The sequence below is a fragment of the Tursiops truncatus genome, chromosome X, assembly GCF_011762595.2.
Source record: "Tursiops truncatus isolate mTurTru1 chromosome X, mTurTru1.mat.Y, whole genome shotgun sequence".
In the NCBI taxonomy this organism is placed as follows: Eukaryota; Metazoa; Chordata; class Mammalia; order Artiodactyla; family Delphinidae; genus Tursiops; species Tursiops truncatus.
In genome coordinates this window covers 92,685,462-92,702,124 of record NC_047055.1, presented here as the reverse complement: position 1 = coordinate 92,702,124, position 16,663 = coordinate 92,685,462, and the positions used below count along the sequence as shown (strand labels likewise).

The 16,663-nt window shown below is 36.5% G+C and overlaps 1 protein-coding gene across 15 annotated transcripts in view; it reads right to left on the bottom strand.

Moving 5' to 3' along the window:
* The window catches only part of CASK (calcium/calmodulin dependent serine protein kinase), a 389,881-nt gene that overhangs the window by 224,217 nt on the left and 149,001 nt on the right, over positions 1-16,663 (bottom strand). For all 15 annotated transcript variants that reach the window (XM_073799304.1, XM_073799307.1, XM_073799309.1 and 12 more), the window contains exon 3: positions 8,060-8,165. In XM_073799304.1, coding sequence (XP_073655405.1) covers positions 8,060-8,165 — 106 coding nt within the window. The remainder of the gene's footprint in view (positions 1-8,059; positions 8,166-16,663) is intronic.

Here is a 16,663-nt window from a genome sequence, read left to right as displayed (position 1 = left end):
CAAGGAGATTCTACTACACACCAACTGGCAAAAATTCCAACAATGCCAAGTGTTAGCAAGGGTGTGTAGCATAGGTAGTAATTAATCATGAGAATTAAAGGAAGGCACTGTGAATAAGGACAAACGACAATATTTTAAACAGGGGCAGTGACAGGAAAACTAGGACCTGGATCACCTTAGAGAGGCATATACCATTGGTAAAGGGTCAGTTTATACATCTACTTTAGAAAATAGCTTGGTATTATCTAGGAAAACTGAAGCTGTACATACTCTGAAACCTATTAATTCCACTCCTAGGTCTACACCCTATATGAACGTTTACTTAGGTGCACCAGGATACAGGTACAAGACTGTTTACAACAGTATTGTTCAAATGGCCAAATCTGGAAACAACCCAAATACATATTAACATTTACATGAATAAATAACTTGTGAATGTTTGTTCACTAACACTATATAGCAACAAAGTGAAGGAGATCAAACTAACCTGGATATTCTCACAGACCAAAAAACGTGTATACTCTATGACTGCATGTAAGTAAAGATTAAAAAGATAGAAAACACTGAATTACACTATTCAGGGATACCTATTTAGATGGTATAGATATAAAAACATGGAAGTGAAGTCTAGAGTAAAGTTAATTCTGAGAGAGGCAGGGGGTTATGATCAGAAAGGGGAATTCGAGGGCTGTTGAGGTGCTGGCAGTTTTAAAATTTCTTGACTTGGGTTGTACGTGGCTGTTTACAATAATTCTTTAAGTTTGTATAGTTCTGTGTATGCATTTTTCTAAATGTAATACATTCTATTAAAAAAGGTTAAATCTATGTGTGATGTAGATGTTTGTATGCATTCATACACTAATTCTAATATCCAGTAATTCTACTCCTAAAAACTTATCTTGAGAAAATAGGCAATCAGGGGGTGAGCACAAGTAACTATGTACAAGAATATTATTAATCATAACATTATTTCTAATACAGAAAACAGAAAACAGTGTAAATGTCCAACTTTAGGGAAAATATTAAATATGGCACATGCATATAGTTCAGACATCTTAATGCAGCCATTAAAATGTTGTACCTAAAAAGTATTTAATGGTATAATAAAATGCTTAAAGTTATTAAGCTAAACGAATCAGGATACAAAATTGCATATATAAAATGATCTCTATTTAGTGCAACTGTGATCATGACTATACATAGAAGGAAATGTTCTGAAATGCTCGCTGTGATTACCTTTTGCAAATGGTATTATTTTTGTCATTATAATTTTCCATAATTTCTAAATTTGTACAAAGAATGTATATTACTCTAAAAATAACTTATAATTTTCATTTTAAATGAACTACTTCTTTTAAATAACAGAAAGTTAACTGACTTTTCTTCCTATTTTATATGTACATAAATTTATTCAAAATTATTTTAGTGGTTGAAGATGAGCTTTCATATATAAAAAAATTACGAGACTGACAACTTCAAATACATTTCTAAGATAGTAGGAGTCAGGATGCAGTTTGCTTCCTAAAGTATTCAAAGCTTAATATCTATTCTACACTGTAACATCTCAATCTAGGATTTGTTTTATACAAAAATTGGGACACCTACTTTTTTTTCCCAATAGATATCAAAATGATACAGTAATTACAGTTAAAAGTTTTTTTAAAACCCCAAACTCTGCAATTATCTTTATAGGTAAGTATATTTTGTTTGCAGATCCAGGAGTTTATTAACTCAAACCCTTCTCCTGCTGATCTCTACTTTAGTTTGTGCAGAAAAGAGTTAACTATTTAAGTATTTAACCAGGCCTAACTATTATCTCTCAAAAGGCTTGCAAGGCCTGCCTACAAGGCTGGCTCTTGATTGGCATCTGGGAACTTGGAGGGGTTCCTCCCCTCCTAACTGAAAAGAGTGGCTCACTGTGTCTAAACTGCTTGTGCAAACAATATGATTTATCCTGAATACCCGCTTTCTTTCTGGGAGTCTGGAATTTGGTATGCACCAGGCAGAGGGTGCTTACATGACAAGCCCCCGACAAAAACCCTGCACTCTGAGTCTCTAATGAGCTTCCCTGATAGACAACATCTCACATGTGTAGTCACAAATGTTTGCTGGCAGAAGACCCTTGGAAGCTTGTGCCTTGTTACCCCTGGACTTCAATTCATGCACTTTCTCCTTTTGCTGATTTTGCTTTATACCCTTTAGCTATTAATAAATCATAGCTGTGAATATGCCTATATGCTGAGTCCTGTGAGTCCTCGTAACGAATCATCAGACCTGGGAATGGTCTTGGGTATCCCTGACACATAGTTCTTAAAACTAAAATGCAACTAAACATTTAGTATAGTGGTAAACCTAAGTCAAAAGAAATGTTTAATTTTAAAAAGTTAATGACACAGAAGTTGTTTTCTTTCAACTAGCATTTATCAAAGGCCTACACAGTCACTCAGCTAGGTCCTTTCTTGTATCTTAGCTTACTGAATTACCATATCAAGTTTCTAATGTTTACTAGGACCAAGCAGTATTTCCCAACCATTTCCTATTACCCAGCACTTAAGTAGGCATTCAATAAATATGTGCTGAATGAATGAATAGCAATTTCTATCATTACCCATAAAAACAAAAAATCAAAATAGATAAAATTAGCTATAAAAATATGTACAAATGTTCATATAAATTAAAATGCTATAGTCCAGATTTTTCTTGCTTGATATGAAACAAATATATTTTCTCTTAAGTGGCAAATTTGCTGGTAAGTAGTAATCAGTTCTACTCTATCAGTATAAATGAATTCCACAAACATTCCCTTCCCTGAGCATAAACACCAGACTAAAAATAAAATTTTAAAAATAAAATTTAAATAAATAAAGAGCTTTCAGTCTATCTCCTTTGTGAGCTTCAAAAATACAAACTGTTAATATTATTTTAAAAGATACAAACTATTGTTTTCATGTCAGAAATGTTTTAAGACCATATTTAATTACTGTACAGTCTCCCTGTGGTATATGTAATCATTCTATAATAAGGTAATTAAAATTTCTTGGCCAGCCAATTTAGGATTTGCAGCTTAACTTCAAGTATCAGACATTACTAAACATAAGCTTTGATGTGTGACTTAGAAATAAACATTTAATTTTTGGTGGGGTGCAGGGTGTGTGTGTGTGTGTGTGACATGACACAGCCCTGTCTTTAAAATTGAACCTACGTTTTAAATGTTTATTTTTAAAAATAACAGCAAACCGCTACAGACAAGTCCTAATTTAAGTATAATCCCAAAGCGATAGATATAGTATAAACACATGCAGATTCGTAACAAACTACTGAGTGTGTTGGGAAAAATGACAACACAGTCTCGAAATAGTATTACCCCTACTTTAAAGGTCAATCATCTCTTGACCTCTCACTTCTGGACCCACATTTGTTGAAACTGAATCTCTAGGGGTTGGGGCCTGGGTACATGCTGGTTTAACGAGCTCTACTCAGGATTTTCCAATGCTAACTTTTGAAATCTACTGCTCTAATCTCATCCAGTGCTAAAATTTTGGTTCTGTCTCTGTATTTCAGTGTGCTTTAAACTTATAAATCATTTATATCAACTAGTTCTAAGGATTTGCTAACATGATACGCAACAACATTGAGCCATATAATTTCATGACTTCAGTTTAGGGAAGAAAAGGGAGAGTTGGTTATAGATAGTCTGTGGCAAAGAAAGATATGGATACCATAATAAGAAACTCACTGATAACCCAAATATATTGTTTGGTCTAGCCTTTTCTCCATCAAAATTATCAGAGCTATTTCCAAGCAGCCAACAAACAGCAAAGTCAACTGACCTTATCTCATTTGCTTTCCATTTCCTGTCTACTCTGTATTGGTGTCATGTCAGAAAACTGTGGAAAGGATCCAGATAACCCATAACCTGAGCAATGAGACCCTGAATACCAGGGGTCATTAGATCTATTGCCAGAAAAATTCTGGTGTAGCCTTGTCTACATTGCAGCTATGTAAGCAATCTCTTACCTAGCCAGTAGGTGGAGACATGCACAAACTTACTGCTTTGCTCTTTGATCTACAGGACTTTAAATCTTACAGTAATGTATGGTTTGGGTTTGTTCATTTGTTTTCAACTGAGGAAATCAAAGGGAATGCAAAAAACAGGGCAAGGACAACTGTCAAGGTAAATTTACAAAAAAGGATAATACAAAAGAACAATTTTATATTTCTATATTGTTTCTAGCCCTTTTGAGAAATAGCTATTTTAACTGTGAATTTATAATCTACTTCCAGATTCCTAGAGCTAATATAACAATTCTAAATTGAGAAATAGGTCCTTTAAAAATTCATGTTCAATCAGGGAAAGCAACATTAACTGACTATGACATGATACTAAGGAGTTATTGTTGATTTTGCTAGATACGACAACAGTATTTTATACACACATACACACACACACACACACACACACACACACACACACACACAAGTCCTTATAAATACAAACAGGAGTATTTATAGGTGAAATGATATTGCTTTAGAAATTGCCAAGAAAAAAAGACAACAGTAAAGGATAGATAGAACAAGAATGGCAAAGTATTGATAACTACTGAAGCTCAGTGATAGGTACACTGAAGTTCATTATACTATTTTCTTTTATTTGAAAATTTCCAAAATAAAAGGTTAAAAACTAGGAAGCCATGTTCTACTGATTTGGGTTAACAGTGAGATTAGGGGGCCGGTAAATATGCAACTTTAATGAGGTCTTATTCTCAATATATAGCCATCAATGAATTATTCCAAACACAACTGAATCACACAAAATTAGCTATATAAAAAAATCCCATATAATTCAACATTGAGAAACTAAAACTAAGCTGTTAAATCCACTGGAAACAATACCTTATCACTGTAGAACAAGTCACCACTTTATAAGGTGAATTCACACAGTTATCTCATCTAGTTTTCATCTTATGAAGATTTTAAAGTTAAGAGATTATGGCCAAAGTCACATAATTAGTAAAAGTGACAGAGGTGGGACACTAATCCAAGTTTTATGACACCAAGGATCATCTTCTCTCTACTATACTGTCACTTAGACCCCTTTGAAACAGACAGCAAATGTGAAATTTAGGTAAATTTTAAAATTTGGCTTTCTGTGCTCATTACTTCATAGTATATGGCAAAATCTGGTTTTTAGTTTTCTCAGTGAATAAAAATATGGACAGGGCTTCCCTGGTGGTGCAGTGGTTGAGAGTCTGCCTGCCGATGCAGGGGACACAGGTTCGTGCCCCGGTACGGGAAGATCCCACATGCCACGGAGTGGCTGGGCCCATGAGCCATGGCCGCTGAGCCTGCGTGTCCGGAGCCTGTGCTCCGCAACGGGAGAGGCCACAACAGTGAGAGGCCCGTGTACCGCAAAAAAAAAAAAAAGGACAGAAACAGATTTCTTGAATAAAGAATAAAATGAAAATAATTATACTATCTTAAAATTGGAAGGGACGTTAGAGGCTCTCTCTAGTCCAAAATTAAAACCTTTTCTTCAGGACCTTTGGATGGATCCAGCTTTAGCTTGAGCATTTCTAGTGAGGAACGGTAGACTCTGTAAGACAGCCGCTACATTCGTGGACAGCCACTTCATTCATACCTGCCACCTGTTGATTATAGTTACAGCTCCTCACCCTACACTGAATAAATACATAATCCTCTTACATTTGACGATATTTCAAAGAACTAAAGACATCCATCATGACCTGCCATGGGCTTCTCATCTGGGGACTCTTATAGAGGTAAAAGAAAATCAATAGATTCTTGGGTAACTAAAGTCTCCCCATCTTTTCAACAGCTCTTCCATGACAAGTGGTCTTCAAAGTGGGACTTGGGTATCTCTGGGAGTACTCAAAGCCCTTCCAGGGGATACATGTATTAGGATATTTTTAAGGCATTTAAGCCATATCTATATTTGCCATAATTTGGTCTGTCTGAAAACAAGTCTTTGGTCTGCTGAGTTCTCTTCTGTATCTCCACTCAAAGGAACCCATCTCAAAAGACAAACCGCTCACCCATCCTGAAAAGCCTGCCTAATTTCAAAAAGACAATGGGGGAATGCAAAGCTACCGAGGGAGGGAGCCATCTGTGAGAGCAAAACAGCTTTGGAAAGGAAGGGAAGAGCCACCTTACTTCATGCAGACAATATATTCACGGCAAAACCTTATCTAGTTTAGAATTATAAATCAATAGTAAGATGACTGTCACAGTGATGTCTATTAGCACTTTAATTTTATTTGAAAAATGAAGTCAGATTTTTTTCTGACAGAAAGCAAGTCTGATTTGGCTGACTAGTTTGACAATGATGACTAGCTTTGCAATTTAGGTCACATAGCAGACATTTTCCATAAATTGAATGAGATAAAGGTACAGCTCGAGATTTTTGAAGAAAAAATATTTTAAAAAATATACAAAACACTAAAACTTACATCCTTATAATAAAAGTTTGTATATATCAACTGAAAGATATGTGTGGAGGTACACAGTTTTCAAACATCTTTTAGCAGGATTGCTGACAAAGATTTTGAAGGCTGTGACTCTATGACAGAATTTCTAGGCTCTTTCCCACTCTGGCTATCCCCTTCTGGAAGCATGCCAGTGTCCTGCTTACCAGGAACACTCCAGGGAGAGTGACCAATACACAGCACACTGGGCCTATGGCTTGGTTCTGAATACTATACACTTCTAATTAAGGTATCTGCAGGTTCCATTCAAGGCTTTTAAAGCTGTTGCAACAACTAACTAAATTGCTTACATCTTTTTCATATAAGCAGTTACAATTAAGTTCATAGTGATCTTGCACTTATATATGTGAATGAATGAGTTTACATTAACTGGTCTTAAATTTCACCTTGTTTTAGCTCCTTTGCTACAAACTTGTAAAATATTTTAAAATTTGGTCAGATATTCAATGTATTAAGCTAGCCCTCTGTAGGGGGCAGCTTCTAACAAGGCTCCCAGTAATCACCACCTCCAGGTCTTCACATCCTTGTGTAATCCCTTCCCCTTGTGTGTGGACTGGATCTAGTGACTTATTTCTAACTAATAGAATATGGCAGAAGTGATGGTGTGTGATTTCAGAGATTAGGTTACAAGACTGCCGTCTGTCTTGTTCCTACTCTTGTGCTCTTGCTTGCTGGCCCTGATGAAGCCAGCTGCCATGGAACTGCTCTACAGAGAAGCCCAGTGACAAGGAACCTAGGGAGGTCTTGGGCCAACAGCACATGAGGAACTAAGGCCCTCAGTCTGAGAGTGTGCTTCCAACAACCATGTGAGTGAGCTTGGAAGCAGATCCATCCCCAGCAGAGCCTTAAAATGACTTCAGCCCTGGCCAACGCCTTGATTACCACCTTGTGAGAGACCCTAATCAAAGTCACCGATTACAATTTTGAACAGAATAGTATGCCATCCCATAAGGCTTTATACAATCTCTTTGGACACAATCATCCAACCAGCTATGAAACTACCCAATTATACTATCCTTAGCTCACATTCCTCCACCTTATTGACAAAAATTTTGTGAGAAACATGTCGAGTGGCTTACTAAAATCAAGATATATGGTTGTCTACAGAATTTCCTTCATATGCCAATATGGTGATTATATCAAGAGGAAGTTATGTCTGTTATTACTTGCTTTTAGTTGCTAGAGAGGCTGGCTACATGGAGGCCTCTACTCCCATACCGATCCTTTTCACTAAGACTCTTGTACTCAGAACTTTATATTTTGGGACCTCCTATTCCTCTGAACTCTATTTCTTCTTCTCTGAAGTAGGCTAAAACTGTGAGGGTAACTGAATATGCCCAACTTTTGCTTCCTTAGCCATTGTGAACCTTACGATGAGATATTCCTTTTATTCTTATTACTTTAGGTCTTTCTAAACAGATGAGTTCACAAGTATTTTTAAATTTTAAGAGAAAAGCGTCAGCATTATCTAAGATCAACATTGCTTAAAACTTTAACCCTAAAACAAACAAAAAAAAACCACTTCAGCCCCTTCGGAAAAGAGAATGTACACTCACAATTCAAAAACCATGTAAAGCATTCCATCTGAGCTATATGTCTCCAATAACTCTACAATGTGGGGATGTTTCAGCATATGACAGATACTGGCTTCCCGCTTTAGATCTGCAAAACAAACACATAACATTTTGTTAGGCAGGATCAAAAGACAATCAGAGTGAATGATGAATGAATGGATGTGATCTATGGTAACATGAAGACTCCTCTAACTATAGAGATGAAATCCCCCATTCAAACTAAGCTTAACTTTTTGCCCTTTAAAATCTTTGACAATATAACTTGCTCATATTTCTTGCCAGCTTAAATCTATATACATTAGAGTCAGCTCTTATTAATAAGAAATCTAAATAGCACAAATACTTTCCTCAAACTCTTGTAAACAGGTTTCAAAATTTATAACTCTTTCTTTTTTTTTCTTTCTTTTTTTTTTTTTTTTTTTGCGGTACGCGGCCCTCTCACTGTTGTGGCCTCTCCCGCTGTGGAGCACAGGCTCCGGATGTGCAGGCTCAGCGGCCGTGGCTCACGGGCCCAGCCGCTCCGCGGCATGTGGGATCCTCCCGGACCGCGGCACAAACCCACGTCCCCTGCATCGGCAGGCAGACTCTCAACCACTGTGCCACCAGGGAAGCCCTATAACTCTTTCTTGATCAGCTAATAAGTAACTCAATTTGCTGTCTTGAATTTTACTTCTTTTTCTTAGTTTTCCCTAAATTGTCTAAGAATATGATGTTTATTCTTTAGCCTAAAATCTAGCATTTATAGACACACATCAGGGAAGTTACATGGAATGGGGGCAAAAAAATAGTATGGTTAAACAGAAAAGGCACTACTCCCAACGTCAAAGTCAGAATTTTTTTTACATCATCTATAAAATGTGTTGGATAATTCAGGACACTACCCACAGTGTTATTTTCAAGAACAAATTCAGATAATGTAGGTAAGACTACTGTGTAAGTTACACAATACTATTTGGAAAATAAAAGTGTTAATATCCTCATTGTCATGCTCATCATCATTATCATCATCATCATCATCATCACCATCACACAAAAATAGTTTAGGCATAAGTATCACTTGCCATGTCTACATGGAACGAGATAACTAAAGCCTTCCTGTGTTAACAGTGCTGGAGTTTTACCTGCTTGCCAATGAATAAAATCCAATGTGACATTTTTTATATTTGGAAATAGAAGGGAGACAGGTAAAGAACGAAGGTTAAGGATATACTGCACAAAGCAGAAGAGATAACATTATCTCCTCTCTGATTTGCTAATTCAAGTTAGTCTTGTCAACAAGAGCAATGGCTGCAGAAGGAACCTTAGAAAATTTACACAAGGTATAGGTGAGGAAAAGAAGTCAGTAAATATGACAAAAGAGAAGCCACCAGAAAAGGAAGAATCAATAATACAATATTAAGAAAGTCAAGGAAATAAGGGGAATTAAGGCATAGGTAGTTGGAGAAGGCTGAGAAAAGGCTGTAAGATTCAACCAGAAAAGACCATAAATGTTCTAAGATCAAATTCTGTGGAGAGGTCAGGTTCAAAGTCAGGATGCAGACAATTATATAATAAATTTAGATTTATCCTATCTCTCACTGGTCTAAGTACTTAATATGGTCATTGTCTTTTTTTTTTTTTTTTTTTTTTTTTCAGTATGCGGGCCTCTCACTGCTGTGGCCTCTCCCGTTGCGGAGCACAGGCTCCGGATGCGCAGGCTCAGCGGCCATGGCTCACGGGTCCAGCCACTCCGCGGCATGTGGGATCTTTCCAGACCGGGGCACGAACCCGTGTCCCCTGCATCGGCAGGCGGACTCTCAACCACTGCGCCACCAGGGAATCCCTGGTCATTGTCTTTTAATGTCCCAACAAGCCTGTGAGGTAGGTATTTTACAGATGAGGAAACTGAGACTTTGAAACTTGTTCAAGATCACATAGCTATTACAAGGGGTAGGTTTTGAGCCTTGGCCTGTCTAACTCCAAAGTCAGTCCTTCCACAATGCCACGGTGTGTTTAGACATGATCCCGGTAATAAGAAAGGAATAGCAGGGTCAAAGAAGGTTTGATTTGTTTGTTTTTGCAGTTGTTTTAAAGAGAACACTGTGTGTTTGTAAATGGCAGTGATGAAAATCCCATAGGATCTGGAGTCGGAAAACTTGGTGCCAGTCCAGCCCCTGTCACTACTACTTGCCGGCTGACTGCTAACCTCTACAAAATGCCTTCCTTATGGCAAATGAAATGGGGGACGTGATAGGTCATGCACGACCTACACAGTCTACAACTTCAGAGAGCAGCAGCAAGATTCAAATGAGAGAATGGATGTGAAAGGACTGTGTGGAGTGCAGCACTGTGGGGCTGAGGGGGTTAAGGTGCTTCAGTGTTCATTGTGAAGGAAGAAATGAGAGACACATGAAACATGGTCTCCACCTCCAGGGGACGAGAGGTGTGAACAGGTGTGGCTTTTGCACTGGGAAGTCATAACTATGGGGAAGGCTTTTGACAAGTGCGCTGGAGGACCAGGCTGAAAAGCCAGACGACATAAATCAGATGCCTGCAGTTTTTTCTCTCCCTTTAAGATTGTTCTGCCTTCTGATTCTATGAAAAGCTTAGGAGTTTTAGTACTCATTTTAATGTTTATCTCCAGCTTCTCGTTTTACTGGAAGTCACCCTTTTCATATCTTCTGTTTTCACCTTAGTTTCTCTCTTTCCATTTCTTCCTATTCTGCTAAATGTCTGATTTTAATTCAGTGCTCTGACACTGGAGTCAAGAAGTAAAGAGAGATTTAGTGTTTGCCACAACGAACACTGGTCTTTTCTCCTGTTTTCAGTTTATTTTAAATTTTGCCCCTTTCATGTAACTACAGTGTTTCAATCCCCATATTCACCATTTGTCATGTGCCACATTTGTTATACTGAAAAATCAGAAGTAGAAACGGACGCTCTAAAGACCCCTCTCTTTGACACGCACATGTCTGCTTGGTATATAACTGAACATGCTCCTGGTCTAGTCTCTTATCACTTTACCCATCCTCAAAATGAAGGAAGGATTGCTGGGGACCCTGCGTCCAAAGATTAAAACAATTTAAATATCACCAGATCCGACATTTCAGGGACTAAAATCCGAACACTGACTGAATAGCACAAAACTAACAACATAAAAATGTATTTGAATTTATAAGGGCAAAAGATGGCCTACATCTAGGATAGCTGCGGCACCATTTTCCATAATTCAAGTATCAATTATATGGGTGTATTAAACAGCCCAAATAGAAAATCACAGTTTACAAAACATGAATGCACCATATATGCATTCAAACTATAGATTCCAAGAATGTTAAGCTCAAAATGTTTGTTTTAGGTGTGAATGTGAATTAAAGATGTATGTATTAACTGCTATTAACTCCTTGCTGATATAGCAAACTAAAAATAGTATTTTCCTACAAATCAGCTCATGAAGCAGACCAGGAAGGAATTCGAAAGTAGGTGATAATATAATAATATGATTTGAAATTGTGATTATCTGGCTGCTTATAGATACTAGCTCAGAACATTCCTTTGAGTCACCTGACCCACAGTTACCATGGCTGTTTTGAAGTTCTACTTTATCTATAGTGACAAGGAAGAGTGGTAACTCCTCCACTCTTCCTTGTACTTTTTCATTTTGTAATTTTGCAGGGAAGTTTTTAAAGATTTAAAAAATAATCTACTTCTATGTTTAGTGCCCCTATATTTAACTATGTGCCTATATTTCATCAATTTATTTTCTTTTAAAAGGGGCACTAGTAATATGGAAAGTAATATTAGATCTTCTGATCAAAATTTGAGAAACACACTTCAATTGAATCAGCCCACTATATGGCATGAGAACTACTACTCCTACCAGTTTCCTAAGAAGTTCGAGCTGTCCAACAACAGTAGAACAACTATGTCCTCCAGGGTCTACCTTTCCAGTCTGCCCCTCAAATGAGGGAGAGTTAGGAAAGCCGTTTCAGACGGTCTGTTTTAAAAAGAATTTTCCTGAAAAGTATTTATTATTCATTTTACTATTAGTTGTTCTTGGAATAGGAGAATTTTTCATGCTACCTTTTAAAAGTCAGATGCCACTTTCAGAGTGCCACGACTCTGTAGCAAGCTAATTTGACCATGGGGTCAAAAATAAGTTGGGTATTTACAAATGTGACTAAGGAAAGGAATGCTTTCTGACATTCTTAGCATTGGAGCAACAATCTCATCCTTAATATCTGAGATTTAAAGGTTAAATTTAAGAGTCAGCTTTCACACAGAATCATTCAATAAGGATTTAGTTCAGCATCATCCAACAGAAATATAATGCAAACCACATATACAATTAAAATGTTTTCAGCAGCCACATTAAAAAGTAAAAAGAAACAGGTGAAATTTATTTTAACATATTTTATGCAATCCAATATATCCAAAGTATTATTATTTCAACATATAGTCACATTAAAAAGTATTAATGAAATATGTTACATTCTCTTTTTGTACTAAGTCTTTGAGATCCAGTGTGTTTTATACTTATAGCACATCTCAGTTGGGAGCAGTTGTATTTCAAGTGCTCAATAGCCACATGTAGCTACTGGCTACCAAATTAGAATGGTGCAGCTCTGGATAAATTGACTTGCTTTAATTATTATCCTCTTAATTGTGAGTTCTTCTGCGTTTCTTACACAACTATCTGTAAAGTCATTCAGTCATTCCAAAAAGAATCTAAACAGATTTTTTTAACCATTTTTTTAAAAAGTGAAGTATAGTTAATTTACAGTGTTGTGTTAGTCTCAAGTGTACAGCAAAGTGATTCAGTTATAAATATATACATATATATACTCTCTTTCAGATTCTTTTCCATTATAGGTTATTAGAAGATACTGAATACAGTTCCCTGTGCTAAACAGTAGGTCCTTGTTATTTATCTATTTTATATATAGTAGTGTGTACATGTTAATCCCAAACTCCTAATTTATCTCTTCCCCCCATACCCCCTGTTACCCCCTCTGGTAACCATAAGTTTGTTTTCTATGTCTGTAAGTCTATGTCCAAACAGATGTGTTATTAAAAAGCACTTCCATAGAAGTAAACTCTACAGCTTTTAACAACCCAAATCCATCACTTAATAACTAAATCTGGAATTTCTTCACTATTGTTAATCTAAATCCTTTACTTGTTTGGTAGTTTTTAATCGTTTTATCTTGCTTAATCTACCAAACACAAAAAGGGTAGTCAACATCCACTGTATAGCAGCCCTTTGGACCCTTCAAAATTTATTGAATGACCTTAGACTATGCAGCATAATATCTGGGATTTTAAGTGTCCCTCTGTAAGTCCTCATTTAATAATTATAATAACCCTGTAGGTACATCTAGTTTCACTTTACAAAGGAGGAAACTGAGGCCCCAGGTTTAGTGAGATACATAAGCGGTTGAGATCACACAAGTATTAAGTAGAGGAAGCACAGCTAATAACTGAGGTCCAGTGCTCTCTACATGATACCACAATGGCTCCTGGGGCTATGTAGTTTTTATATGTGCCCTTAAGATCCAATCATATAACAGTGTTAATGTGGTAACACTGACTTGGGTGAGAAGCTATCAAGACTGCTACAGAACCAGCATATTTCAGCTGCACTGTCACCAGTGATAATCAGAAATTAGACACTGATATTTTTACTAATAAATATATAAGTATTCTAATTTGTTTCCAAAGAATTTCCAGTTTCTGTTAGAAACTCAATAGTTAAAATGCACTAAGAGCTGGCCCAGGCTCCAAATGCACATAAAGAATGTTCTAATCTAGTCATAAAATAATTAGGACAAGTATTAATGTGTTCATCTGAATCAACATTAATAACAAAACAGCTAAATGAAAGTCATTATTGATTCAACATTTTTTCCTTGGTGTGCTGAAATTAATAACCATGGGATATTTTAAGAAAGGGATCTAAGCAGAACCTTGGAAGGATTATAGCAGCCAAGTCAAATTCTGCTGCTGGGCTCAACCTTTAACTAATAACCAATTTGAAGACTAAAGATACCAGCTGCCTTTGGCAATAATACAGGTCAGGTTGGCTTTAATGAGGCCATCTTCCTATAAATCAAGAAAGTTGACCTTCTCAACTAGTGGATGACCAGAGGCCCAGACAGGGCACCACACCAACCTGGGTTAATGGGAAAGTCATTATTTCCTTGATCTTTTACACATTTTACTAGCACATTTTTATTATCTTTTTTCACATACAAACAGAAATCCAAGCAGCTTCTAATTTCTTTGAATTCTTGCCAATTTAATACAATCTTATGGCCTAAAATCTCATCTGTCAGGTGGATAAAGAAAATAAGGAGCATACCATTAACTGAGGATGTTTGACTGATGTAAATTGTTCTTAAATAGCCAAATATATTAGTTAAAAATCAATCTTGACTACATTAAGCATTTACAAATTAATGGGGTTTTGGTAATATATTTCCCAAAGAATTTACAGTTCTCATAAGTGTAATAAATCTATTAAGGCAGCCTGCCCAGTTGAATACCAAATTTAAACTAAATTCAACACTATATTTGATGTATTGTCAACAACTATCAGCAGGAAATTATAATAAAGCCAACTGCTGTAAGAACTACTTGTCTTCCTTCTCACTCTTCATTAGGATGAGTTTGGTAAATAATTAAAGTGTCATTAATTTCCTAGGGACTTACATTTAAAACAACTCCAGGTCATTCTTAATCAATATTGAAGTACTATAATTCATTTAGCTTATTAATTAGATATTAATAAAGATTACAGGTGACCACTTCAATGATCTTTATAATATTTATCTTCTGAGGTGTTAAAATGTCCTAAAAGAAGAACATGTGCTTCAAAACTATCTTACATAAGAGCCAACAATAGGTTAAAATGAAACCAAATTATCTGTCTCTTACAAGATATAACTCTGAGTCATCAATTCAAGGAGTTACTCAACCATGAATTTGGTGAGAATCTGTTCTGAACTCAACTAATAAAAATAGAAAGATGTTAATTACGTGGATAAAGGAAAAAGGCAGAAATGACTGAAATCCAAACCACATAAAGTTCCAGCATTAGAGTTTTTCTCAAATATATGACGGACCATTATTAAGATCATATTCTGCACATGATAAAAGTAGAAATACAATGTTCTAAACACCTCTAGAATGTACATTCCTGGGTTGCTGTTCATTTTGAGAAATGTAAACCAAAAGAGTTTTACAAAAAGGGAGAAAGATGGGGGCATTTTACTCTTATGAAACCCAGACACCTATTTCAAAATGGTACTCCTAACTTTACAAAAGAAAATTGGAGATATATCAGTTTATACCTCAATTACTTTTCAATATTAAAAGTCATAAAAAAAGTATATGTTAGGAGCTGAAGGAACTCTGTGGGATGATAGAGTGTATATATTTAAACTCATTGTGACACATTCACAGAAAGAAAGACAAGATGAAAAGGTAGAGGGCTATGTATCAGATGAAGGAACAAGATAAACCCCCCCAAAAAACAACTAAATGAAGTGGAGATAGGCAACCTTCCAGAAAAAGAATTCAGAATAATGATAGTGAAGATGATCCAGGACCTCGGAAAAAGAATGGAGGCAAAGATAGAGAAGATGCAAGAAATGTTTAACAAAGACCTAGAAGAATTAAAGAACAAACAAACAGAGATGAACAATACAATAACTGAAATGAAAACGACACTAGAAGGAATCAGTAGCAGAATAACTGAGTCAGAAGAACGGATAAGTGACCTGGAAGACAGAATGGTGGAATTCACTGCTGAGGAACAGAATAAAGAAAAAAGAGTGGAAAGAAATCAAGACAGCCTAAGAGGCATCTGGGACAACATTAAACACAACAACATTCACATTATAGGGGTCCCAGAAGGAGAAGAGAGAGAGAAAGGACCTGAGAAAATACTTCAAGAGATTATAGTGAAAAACTGCCCTAACATGGGAAAGGAAACAGCCACCCAAGTCCAGGAAGCGCAGAGAATCCCAGGCAGGGTAAACCCAAGGAAAAACATGCCGAGACACATAGTAATCAAATAGACAAAAATTAAAGACAAAGAAAAACTATTAAAAGCAGCAAGGGAAAAATGACAAGTAACGTACAAGGGAACTCCCATAAGGTTAACAGCTGATTTCTCAGCAGAAACTCTACAAGCCAGAAGGGAGTGGCATGACATATTTAAAGTGATAAAAGGGAAGAACCTACAACCAAGATTACTCTACCCGGCAAGGATCTCATTCAGATTCAATGGAGAAATCAAAAGCTTTACAGACAAGCAAAAGCTAAGAGAATTCAGCACCACCAAACCAGCTCTACAACAAATGCTAAAGGAACTCTCTAAGTGGGAAACACAAGAGAAGAGAAGGACCTATAAAAACAAACCCATTACAATAAAGAAAACGGTCACAGGAACGTACATATCGATAATTACCTTAAACGTGAATGGATTAAATGCTCCAACCAAAAGACACAGGCTCACTGAATGGATACAAAAACAAGACCCATATATATGCTGTCTACAGGAGACCCACTTCAGACCCAGGGACACATACAGACTGAAAGTGA